Below are 12,844 nucleotides of genomic sequence, written 5' to 3'. Positions count from 1 at the left end.
AGAACCAGGAATTATTTACTCTGAGAAGAGGTGACAAGGGATAAATCTTTGAACATTCTTGAGGTAGATAAATGAAACTCGATAATAAAATGAAGATTGCCAGAAATTCTACAACTATGGGGCACAGGCTTAAACTTCAAAGAAGGGAAATGAGTAGACAGTTTTGATTCAATTACTTTATGGTTTGGTTGGTGAATGCCCAGAGAAGCAGATATTGTGGAGAATATTTATTTGAGAATTAAATAAGCAGTTTAGGCAGGTGTGATTCAGTTCTGTGCTCCCGGCATGAATGGTTTTCATTGTGATAAAAATTTAAAATCATGTTATGATTTCTAGTCCAGATGACTACCACATATTTGTCTATTAAGATTAGATAACAATTGGAATTTGTTTTAAACCTGAATGTGCCAGATAATAGAAGATATAAAATCTTTTTAGAAAGCCACAAAATATTTATACAAGCAAGGACAACTTGAAAGACAACTGATTTGATTACATAAATCCCTTTGAAGAAAAAGAACATTCACTGTTCATTAATAAAATTTTGAATTGTTAGCATATGAATTAAGCAACCGTTTTCAAGAAATTCTCTGGTGTCATTTTATCTTCACCCTGGGAATTGATCTGACAGACAAGAATGCCTACTACTTACGGAATCTGCTTGATTTTCAAACAGCAAAGAGATAAATGACCAAATGACCTGATTTTGATTTGATTTTCACCTGTAATTTGGTCGAACTGAATCAGAGAATCTACACAATGGAGTTTGGAAATGTCAAGCTATAGTATTTTAAACTGACAATGGATTTCAGTTACTAAATTCCTGCCCTCACTGTGGCAGAATGAGGCCACTGCATTTTTAATAAGTGGTTGATTACCAATCCCCACCATCCCCCATACCCCTGTTCTATATAGAAAGTGAATGTAAAATAGCAGCCAATCCTCAAGGATTTTTATGGCCGGAGTTCACCGGCCGTTCATGTCCCACTGCTGCTGCCAGTGAGGACAGAGAATTTGGCACTCAGCCAAATCTCTGTTCACTGCAGCGGAACCAGAGAATCTGCTGGCATGAACGGCCGGAGAATCCCGCTCATTATATTCCATCTTGGGATGTGAGTGCCGCTGGAAAGGCCAGCATTTTTTCCCATCCACTTGAAAAGATGATGGTGAGCTACCTTCCTGAACCACTGCAGTTCAGCTGGTGCAATTACACTCACAATGTTGTTAGAGAAGGAGTTCCAGGATTTTTGACCGAGTGACAATGAAGGAACAGTAATATTGTTCCAAGCCAGGTTGGCGAATTAATGACTCAGGAGAATTTGCAGGTGGTGATGCTTCATTGTGCTTGCTGCTTTCTAGGTGGTGGAGGACACAGGTCTGGAAGGTACTATTGAAGAAACATTGATGATTGCTGCAGTGCATCTTGTAGATGGTACACATGGCTGCCACCGTGGGTGGAATTTTTCCATGGCCCTGCTGGTGGGTTCAATGGCGAGTGGGGATAGAACTTGCCAGGAGTGCAAAAATCAGTTTCATGCAAGTGTGAGTTTTCCACAGCACCTTATGCTGGTGCCTGCCATGGTGGATTGGAAAACCCACCAGAGATGGGTGTGAAACGGATTTGTATCCTGCTAATGGGATGCAGGCCAGCCAAAATCTTGTACCCATGCCCAATTCTCCACAGTGTCAGTGGGAAAACATGCCAGTCCAAAACACATCTAGAACAACATGGCCTGCAGATGTCAGAACTCACCTGGACAGGGCCTATGGCTGCCTCTGGAGTTCGAAATGGAGATGCATCTTCTTTCTTCATTAGTGAGTTAGTGATATTGGGTGTCTTTTCAATGTGTCATACAGATATGACGTGTCAGCAGGCCAGCCCCACCACAGAATATCAACATAGAATCATAGAATTCTTACAGTGCAAATATGGCACCAAATATCAACTTGCATAATTAATGAGGTTGGGGCAGAAAGATATGGCATGGTTTCTTGGCAGACTATGGGACTTCATCCCAGATGGGAAAATTCCACCCACTGTGTGGTGGGGGGAATGAATGCTTGAGGTGCCAAATAGGGTGCCGACTAAGTGGGCTGCTTTGTCTTGGATAGTGTCAAGCCTTTTGAATACTGCTAATCATTATACTCATCCAGGCTAGTGGAGAGCATTCTATCACATCCTGATTTGTGCCTTGCAGATGGTGAGCAGGCTCTGGTGTGTCAGGAGCTGAGTTACCTGCTGCAAAACTCCTAGCCTCTGACCTAATGTTGTAGCTACAGTACGCTGTTCCAGTTCAGTTGCTGGTCAATGGTAACCCCTAGGATGGCGATAGAGATGAGAGGAGTGTTCAACAATGCAATTCTCTTGAATGTCAAGGGAAGATGATTAGATTCTCTTTTATTCATGGAATCATAGAAACCCTACAGTGCAGAAGGAGGCCAATTGGCCCATCGGGTCTGCACCAACAACAATTCTACCTAGGCCCCATCCCCGTAACCCCACATATTTACCCCCTAATCCCTCTAACCTACGCATCCTGGGACACTAAGGGGCAATTTAGCATGGCCAATGCACCTAACCCGCACATCTTTGGAGTGTGGGAGGAAACAGGAGCACCCAGAGGAAACCCACAGAGATGGTTATTACCTGTAGACTGGCAGTCTAGGATAGATAATTCAGGAATTACACAGCATGGGAGGCTTAAATTTGCCTTGACTAGCTTGGAAGAACATTCTGCTCCACCTCATTCCACAAAGAAACATAAAATACTTACCTCAAATAGCATCTTTTGTCTTTGATCCTCTTCCAACTTCAACTTAACCAGACAAGAAAGGTATATGTTCAGGTCCAGATTTAAATTGTTGTCAGGGTGCAAAGATGTCATTGGACTCCAGTCTGTATATTTAAAGAAGGACCTCACTGGCTTTATTATATTAATAATGCATATTACATTTCTTATTACTACATTTGAAAACAAAGATCTGATGAAAATACTAAACAAATGGTTATTTTCAAAGATGAATAATGAATTGAAAGGTTTGAGTTAAGTATTAACATGTTAACACTTATTGCCATGGAGCAAGTCTTCTAGATTTAAAACTCATACTTAATAGTTCCTGAGCTAAACATCGCACAATGGGGAGAATAAGAGGTGAATATCACAGTTGGTTGCAATGCACAAGTACATTAATATACTGAGCCAACTAACATTTATCAGTGAAGATGGTTGAAATATATATTCCGGTTGCATACCTTCAAGAAAAGTAACTCTGAGAGTTTTAAGTATTGCACAGTAGTGGTGTCATTCAATATATTTTTTGATTTGCAAATTTTTTTGCTTAGCAAAATGCACTTTTCGTAGAAGATTGTGTTCCTGTAGTGAGCCATGTGATAAACTATTAAAAGATTCTTTCTATTTTGGCAGAAGATGGATGAAGAAAATGAGGCCAACTTGTTGGCTGCTTTAACGGAGACGCTGGACAGCATTCCAATAGATGAGGATGGACTGCCTTCATTTGATGCACTAACGGATGGGGATGTAACCAATGTCAATGATCCTAGCCCTCCCTCAATGCCTGACGGCACTCCTCCGACTCCGGAGGCTGAAGAGCCGTCTCTAGTAAGAATCCTTTCTACTGTTTAACAAGAATTGGATGAGCCTCTGGCTACCCGCTGCATGGGTATGATGTAGTCAAAATAAGGTTTGGATTTTTCAATTAAGGGTCGCAAGGAAAATGAAAGTAAAAATGCCTGCAAAAATGTAACATTAAGGGAAGATATGGACTGCACTTTAAGAACAAATTGTTGTTAAAATCTCTAAGATCAATAACTTTTAAAAAGAAATTTTTACTTTCAGATAATAGTTGAAAGGACGACATGACTTCAGGCGGAATTCTCCGAAAAAAATTCTAAGTGCTGAGTTTGCGGGAAAACTGGAGTAATTCATGTTTTTTTCAGTGGGAGTTCACACTCGGATCTCCCACACTCTGTGCACTGCAGAGACCACCAGCGTGAATCTCATTAGATTTCAGTAGGCGGTGGCCCAAACTGTCAGCCTCCTGTTTGCTGGCCAGCTCGATCACTGGCCAGCCTTGGACCCCTGCAGTGATGCCCTCCCACCCCCCCCAACAACCCAATCATGGCCACCCGGCCATTACCGCCCCCTCCTGGCCATTCTCGTCTCCAGCCCCCCCAATCCCCTGCATTGCAGACACTCTTCAGGTAGATCCTCCCTCCTCCTCAAGAATTGGTCTTTTTGATCCAACTGCAAACTCTGACTGCCATTCCTGCACGGTGAACCTTAGAGACTTTTGGCTTCTAGTTGTTCTCCCTCTCCCAGATGCTGGCAGACTAACCTTGTCTGTGAATTTTCTGGGATAATTTAGACCCTTCCCCGCTCAAAGCCTATCTTCATGGAAACGTGAATTACATGGGCCTTGTATTCAGATAGAAAAGCTGATTAGCTATTCTTGAGATGCCAGCTCTCTCATGTCCTGGAAGTAAATGGGGAGTTTAAAGTAAAATTCTTTACATCCTGATATTCTCAATATGTTTCTGGGACTTTATAGACACACAGTTTATCCGCTGATAGCGCACAAGCCTACTGTCTTTGTCTCCAAGTATAAATACCTTGGAATCTTCTTCCCAGTAAAACAATCTTGGTCCCCTTTAATCTTTAACAACCAAACCACCCAGACTTGCAGTCAGGCAGACTTCAGAACAGGTCACATGATCCCCGTCACTTCACCTTAAGTTAATGACACAGTCCCAAAACAATCTTACAAACTTTATAATAGTAACATTGCACTCTGTTATGGTTCAGGTCAGAAACTGAAAAAAATTGAAACAAAGTGTTCTATAGAGCCCACCTGGATCATAAGTTTTGCATCTTGAATTGGCTAGGATAAGCATGAGATGTTTCACTTCAGGCATGATTCATATGACCCACTCAGGAGCTTTTATCAAACAGAGTTTATTTAAGAATATAGTTAACATGTATAGTAAGAAAATTAGCAAGAACTTTTATCAATTACAAACAAGAAACAAACAATCATGATAATGTATCACCCTTAACAAAGATATCTACAAGATGTCACAATCAAACCAATCCCATAGTCAAAAAACCCTTTTCACAGTTTAACACAGCACAAACTAATGCTCACGTGACACTGGAAATTGAGTTCTTTGGTTGGAGAATTGAAAACTCTCAGTCTTGATTCACTCAGAACAAATTGAAGTCAGAACAGCTTCCCAGAACATCAGGGACTTTAGTCAAACTATTTGAAGGCGTATGGTGTGCTGGCCTTTATCAATCGAGGGATTGAGTTTAGGAGTCCGGGGATAATGATGCAGCTATGTAAGACCCTCGTCAGACCCCACTTGGAGTACTGTGCTCAGTTCTGGTCACCTCACTATAGGAAGGATGTGGAAAAGATTGAAAGGGTGCAGAGGAGATTTACAAGGATGTTGCCTGGATTGAGTGACATGCCTTATGAGGATAGGCTGAGGGAGCTCGGTCTTTTCTCCTTGGAGAGACGAAGGATGAGAGGAGACCTAATAGAGGTGTATAAGATGTTGAGAGGCATAGATCGGGTGGACTCTCAGAGGCTTTTTCCCAGGGTGGAAATGTCTGCTACGAGAGGACACAGGTTTAAGGTGCTGGGGGGTAGGTACAGGGGAGATGTTAGGGGTAAGTTTTTCACACAGAGGGTGGTGGGCGAGTGGAATCGGCTGCCGTCAGTGGTGGTGGAGGCGAACTCAATAGGGTCTTTTAAGAGGCTCCTGGATGATTTCATGGAGCTTAATAGGATGGAGGGTTATAGGTAGGTCTAGAAGGTAGGGATGTGTTCGGCACAACTTGTGGGCCAAAGGGCCTGTTTGTGCTGTAGTTTTTCTATGTTTCTATTAATAACAAGATTCTTTCCTTCAGGAAGGCAGAACCGTGCTTTAAGATGACCAGCAGAATTTCCAAATAAAACAGGAAAAGAGAGACTTCTGATTAACTTGCTATCCCTGCTAAAACTCAACTGCAGCTCAGAACTGAAAATGAAACCTTAAACACTCTGGGGGAAAAACCTGTTCAAAAACAAGTGACTGTCCTAATAATGCAGGATTGTAAAACTAATCCCAGAGTAAACAGAAACAACCCCATTTAAACCACTTAAGTAGCAATGAAAGGACTGATCGTAGTCAGCCTGGCAACATAATGACATCAGCTAAGGCTGTGAGCAGAGAAACACTGACTGTGAGAGCTGCAGAGATTATGATTTTTAAAAAATCTCTTAAAGGTACATTAACGTCACAATTCTATGGTAACTTGGGTACAATAACATTAACAGCTTCTAAATACGCGCATGTGTAAGTTTGTTTTTCTTAACCATAGTTTTCTATCAAGCATTTTTGAAACAATTAAAAACAACGGCAGACCATGGAAAGTGAAAATTGGACTAACTTGAGTGACACATGATTTGATAAGTTATTTACAGGTAGATTCTGTCTATTTTATGCTTCATTAAATTTTCCCCTGTTTTGGTTGTACCTTTCCAGTTGAAGAAGCTCTTGCTGGCTCCTGCTAATTCACAGTTTATCTACAATGAATGTCATGGAGGCAGTACACACATCCGCGTGACCAACCATAACAGGATTACACCAAGCCCTGCTGTTGTAAAGGTATTCTTCAGTCTTGTGATCAGAAATCTTTGTGCAAAGAAGAAAATAATATTTTATGCCATATAGAATGAGAGTTCAAACTAATGAACTTGGTATTCTGGAATGACTGAAAATTTTGTCTGATTACATGAGCATGTTGATTTGTAGCAATGTTGGACCTCAACTTGCTTGACGTAGACATTATAGCCTGGATTTTCACTTCCAGAACCAGGACATTTCCCAACACACTGAACCTTCCCCCTCCACTCCCCCCTTCACCCCTCACACCTCCTCACTGCCACACCCACTCCCCATCCATGCTAACTCATGCCAAGCCATGTCCCCCACTCATCCTAATGACCGGATAGCCATTATGCCAACTTAGGGCCAATTCATGCCAACTATGGTACCCATCCGCCACCAAATCACTCAGTATTCACCATGAGAAGACTGCAGGAACTATGCTGAGAATTTTAAAAAGTTATTTCATGGTAAGTGGGCATCTATGGAAAGGTCAGCATTTATTTCTCACCCTAATTGTCCTCAAACTGAGTGGCTTGCTAGTCTGTTGCAAAAGGAAGATAAGAGTCAGCCACATTGCCGTTGGTCTGGCTTCACATGGTCTGACCAGGTGAGGACATGCCAGATGGGTTTTACAATTGATGCTAGTTTCATGACTAAGACTCGCTTTGTATTCCAGATTTATTAAATGAATTCAAATTCCACCAGCTGCCATGATGGGATTTGAACTCATGTCCCCAGAGCAATAGCTTGGGTTTCTGAATTGCTAGTCGAGTAATATTACCATTACACCAATGTCTCCCCATCCCAGATGAAATAACATAATGTTCCAAGTATCAACCACAGAAATTGATACTACATAAAAAAGCAGTCTCATTCATAAAAGCCCATTCAATATATTTGAATTCTCTCAGTACTTAATCTCTTATAAAAACAAACATTTGTATTCATACAAGATGCAATGCAGGAACTCATCAAAGCTCCTTAGACAGCACCATCTAAACCTACAACTGCTATCACCTAGAAGGACAAGGGTAGCAGACACATGGGGACAGCACCACTTACAAGTTCCCCTCCTAGTCACTCACCATCCTGATTTGGAAATATCTTGCTGTTCCTTCTCTGTCACTGGGTCAAAACCCTGGAAATCCCCTCCTTACAGCACAGAACTGCAGTGATTCAAGAAGGCAGTTCACCACTCAAGGGCATTTAAGGGTGGTCAATAAAAGCCTAGCCAGTGATGTGCACATTCCATGAAAGAATAAACAAAAACACTTTGCCACCATCCCATCCCTAAGGGGTTACAAGGAGAAGGCAGGGGAATGGCACTAGGTGAATTACACATTTGGAGAGCCAGCAAAGATACGATGGGCTCAATAGCTTGTTGTAACATTAGGACCACTTGTTTACAGACTTTCTTTTAGCCTTGGTCCAAGCATCGACGAAAAAGCTAAATTCCAGAGGTGAGATGAAAGTGACTATCTTGATATCATGAACACATTTGATGAGTGGCATCAAGGCATCCTTCTAAAATCGAATTTGGTGGAAATCTAGGGAAAACTCTCCACTGCCTGGAGTCACGTTTATCACAAAGGAAAATGATTTAAGTTGTTGAAGATCAATCATCTCAACCTGAGGACATTGCTACAGATGTTCCTCAGGGAGGTACCCAAGCCCAGTTATCTTCAGCTGTAATTATCAATGCCCTCCCCTCCATCATGATGTCAGAAGGGTTTTCTTGCTGATGATTGCCAGTGCTCAGTTGCATTCTTTTGCCTTTAATGGGATGTGAGCATCACTGGCAAGGCCAACATTTGTTCTCGTGCTAATTGCCGTTGAGGAGGTGGTAATGAGTCATCTTCTTCGTTGTTTAATAGAACGGAGTGGGAAATTTCAGAGATCAGTTAAGAATTAATCACAATGCTATAGGTTTGGAGTCTCATATAGGCTGAACTAGGTAAGAGTGGCAGATTTTCTCCCCTGAAGGAGATTAGTGAATAAAATGGGTTTTTATGACAATCTAGTAGTAGTTTGATGGTCACCATTGCTGAGACTAGCTTTTGTAAATTCCAATTTTTAAAAATTGATTGAATTTAAATTCATCAGCTGCCTTGGTGGGATTTGAACTCATGTTTCCAGAGCATTAGTCCTGATCTCTAGATTATTAGTCTAGTAGCATTATCACTATGCTGCTGATTCCTGAAAATTCACAGATCTTCAGACAACCAAGCAGTTCATATCCACATGCAGCAAGGCCTGGACTACATTAATGCCTGGGCTGGAAAGAGGCAAGTAATATTAATCCCATGCAATGACTAACTCCAATAAGAGGGATTTTGTGCATTGCACCTTGACGTTCAATGGCATTATCATTGTTGAGTTCCCAACATCAACATCCTGGTGTCACCATTGACAAAAACCTTAACTGGACTAGCCACATAACATTGTGGTTACAGTGCATGACAGTGCAGTGAGTGACTCACCTCCTGACTCCCCAAAGTCTGTCCACCAGCTACAATGCACAAGACGGGAGCATATTGAAATACTCTCCACTTGCCTAGGTGAGTGCAGCTCCAACAACAGTCAAGAAGTTCAACATCATCGAGGAAACAATGGGTCACTTGATTGCATCTCATCCACCATCTTAATCATATGCAACCTCTACAATCGGTGTCCCATGACTACAGTGTATATCATCTACAAGATGCACTTCAATAATTCACCAAGAACAGCAGGTGCATGGAAACACCATCACTTTGAAGTACCCCTCTAAGCCACAGAGCATCTGTCTTGGGCTTTTCTTACTGTTCCTTTATCATTGCTGGATCAACATCCTGGAACTTCCTATCTGACAACACAGTGGAAGTACATTCACCACACAGACTGTAGCAATTCAAGAAAGTGGTTCAGCACCACCTTCTACATATGTTATACTAAAGACTACAATTGTATTAGATGCTACAATCTTAACAGTTTGCAAATGTGTTAGAAACTGAAAGAATTCCAGAAATGCAGGACCGGATTTTCCATTCTGCAGTAGCAGGTACTACTGGAAAACTCAGTTTCCATCAATTTCTTATCATTGCTCTCTAAATGATTGCCAGTCTGCACAACAAATGCTATAAGATACTGTGCGTATTTTCTCAAAGTGTCACTACCTTCATCAAAAACATATTTGGCAAACTTTTTTGATTGAGTTAACAAGACACAACACAATAATGTCCAAGCAAACTGTCCTGTCACTTGCACATAATTTTATTGTGTGAAAGCGATGGATGTGTTTTTTGGTTCTTTTCCTTCCTTAAACAGAAAAAAAATAACATAAAGCTGCTTTAACATTTAACTGCTTTCAAGTTTTTCTCTGATCTCAACAGCCACTGGGATCAATTTCATGTGACATCTGTGCTCATTATGATTATTAGCAGCTGCTGCATTTTGTAATGCAAAGAAATGTACAAAACAAAAACCGTATGAGCAAAAACATACTTTATTTTTCAAGTAATAATAGTTTGGTATGTTGAATAATTTATATTAACATTTTTAATATTGTTGTTGTTTTCTTGTATCATTATAAGGTGGAGTCAACTTTAAATATCAAGGCAAGGAATATTTGCCAACAGCAGAAATCACAGGCCCACCGCCGCCCATGCACAGAATTGCTCAAATATTTGACTGCCAGTGATGAACCTCCACAGTCCAAAATAAATGACCACAAAATTAACAGTAGAGCCAAAAGCATTTCCAAAAGGAAGATACAGCTGCAATCTCAACAATCACATAACCTTCAAGGTAAGAATGAAGCTTGTGATGTATCACGACTCCAAGCTCAAGCCTTTCATGGTACCTTCTTGGCTTCACTGGTGTGAGTGCAAGCATTTCACTTTTTTGGGAGTTCACCCAAATTGCCCTATATTTCCTTGTCTATCAGTGTAACCTGTGGATGTAACAATAGTACCTATTCGGAACCCATGCAGTATTCATGTTTTACACATAGGTACTTCTTCAATTTCTGCAAAAGTGAGCCAATCTAAATGAGTGGTGAAATGAGACTTAATATTCACTATTAAACTCTATTCCATGTTCAAACTTTTTTTCACATCCTTACTTCCTTGCTTTGCTTCTAAATTAATTGACAGGAATGTGTGGTTTGGGGCGCATAGTTATCTGAAATGTGTTCCGGACCTTGAGCGTGGAGGCAGAAAATATGCCCTGATTGTAGAATCAACAACAACTTGTATATGATGGGCGAGATTCTCCGGCCTCCCAGTTGCATGTTTCCTGCAGTGGGAGATGGCGCATTCTCTGCTAGTGGGAGATTCTCTGGACCCACCACTGTTAATGGGAATTCCCATTGATGTCACCCCATGCTGCTGGGAAACCCGTAGGCAGGGGTCCTCTACTGGTGGGACTGGAGAATCCCATCAACGTGAATGACTGGAGAATTCTGGCCAACATTTTTAATCTAGTAAGGTGATTCAAGTCACATCACAGACTCATTATCAAACAAGAATTGCACTTAGTATTTTCATTTTTAAAGACAAATACAATGTCTTATGCTATAAATATAGGAAAATTCCATACAAAAGTGGAACGATGATTTCAGGGTCATAAGAAGGAGCAATGTGAGTGGGGTAAGGAAAGAGAGATCGAGGCCAACAAGAACATTTGGCAAGAACTCGTCTGGCATCCTGATTTCTTCTGACCCACAACTCTTCACTCCTGATCCACTCTACTGGATTGTATTGATGCTTGGTATTTCTATTTCATGGCCCACTCTTGCTGCTCCTTTTTCCTGCAATGTCAGCTGATTCTATTTCCACCTCAGCCAATTTTAGTTCTTTTAAATTATGAGCATGCAAGTGCTGCTATTGCCTGATTCAGAATTTATCTAGCCATAGCAATATTCCAGGCAACCAATCTAAGCCCTTGATTTTCTTTTTATTTGTTCTTGGGATGTGAGTATTACAGATCAGGATTTATTACCCATCTCTTAGAAGCAAGGCACCTTCTTGAACCCCTGCAGTCTATATGGTGTGGGTACATCCACAATACTTTTTTTCTGTCAGGATTTCATACAACTGAATGGTTTACAAAGCCATTTCAGAGGTCAGTCAAGTAACAATCATACTGGTGTGTGTCTGGGGTCATGTATAGGCCACACCAGGGGTGGCAAACTTCTTCCCTGGGGCAATTGCTGAACCAGACAATTGGTAATTTCATGATAATTATTAAAGAGATCCAGGTTAATTAATTAATTAAAACTAGTTCCTCCAGTTGGCACTGTAGGACTTGAATTCATGTCTCTGGAGCATTAGGCAAGGCATCTGGAATCCTAGTACAGGAACATTACCACTATCCTACTATCACCTCCTGTACAATTTCAATCAACTAAAATTGGCTGCGGAAGAGGTAGTATCTCACAGCTCTCAAATTCACATTTAACATTTGAAAATTTGCAAAGAAAGCACAATTTGCAACAAGTTCCCCACTTATTTTGGAGGAGTAACCAAAAAACACACAGCACAAGGGAGAAAATCAGTCTGGAAAAATGAAAACAAGATTGGAAGCAATTGGGGTGAAACATAATGGGAATAACAGGAGTCAGAACAACCCAGAAAAAGAGAAAAATAAAAGGTGGGAGCCAGGAAGAAGTAAACTGAAGCATGGAATCTTAGAATAGTTATAGCACAGAAGGCCAGTTGGGCTTCATGAATGTGCTGACTCTTCACCAAGAGAGCAACTCAGCAAATCATATTGTCCCACCTTTTTCCCATAGTCCTGCAAATGTTTTCTCTTCAGGTAATTATCCAATATCCTTTTATAAGCCATGATTGAATCTGTCTCCAGCACATTTTCACTTAGTACATTCTTGATCCTAAGCACTCAGTGCAATAAAAAGTTTTTCTTCATGTTGCCTTTGGTTCTTTTGCCATTCGCCTTAAATCAGTGTTGTCTAGTTCTCAACCCTACTACCAATGGAAACAATTGCTCGCTATCTCATGGATTTCTGTTGAAAGATTTTTAACCTAAAATACTTTCTCCTCAGAAGCTGCCAGACCTGCTGAGCATTCCCAGCATTTTCTATATTTATTTCATATTTCCAGCAATATTTTGCTTTTATACCCCCCTTTCTACTCTTTCCAGACCCTCACGATTTTGATCACTTTTATCAAA

The 12,844-nt window shown here is 40.9% G+C and overlaps 1 protein-coding gene across 3 annotated transcripts in view; it reads left to right on the top strand.

Annotated features, from left to right (window-relative positions):
* ppargc1a (peroxisome proliferator-activated receptor gamma, coactivator 1 alpha) overlaps positions 1-12,844 on the top strand; it is a 590,881-nt gene that overhangs the window by 500,124 nt on the left and 77,913 nt on the right. For all 3 annotated transcript variants that reach the window (XM_078215481.1, XM_078215483.1, XM_078215482.1), the window contains exons 3-5: positions 3,426-3,620; positions 6,548-6,670; positions 10,246-10,459. In XM_078215481.1, the coding sequence (XP_078071607.1) occupies positions 3,426-3,620; positions 6,548-6,670; positions 10,246-10,459 (532 nt within the window). The remainder of the gene's footprint in view (positions 1-3,425; positions 3,621-6,547; positions 6,671-10,245; positions 10,460-12,844) is intronic.

This window comes from Mustelus asterias, chromosome 1 (genome assembly GCF_964213995.1).
Source record: "Mustelus asterias chromosome 1, sMusAst1.hap1.1, whole genome shotgun sequence".
Lineage (NCBI taxonomy): Eukaryota > Metazoa > Chordata > Chondrichthyes > Carcharhiniformes > Triakidae > Mustelus > Mustelus asterias.
This window is presented reverse-complemented; position numbering and strand designations above follow the sequence as displayed.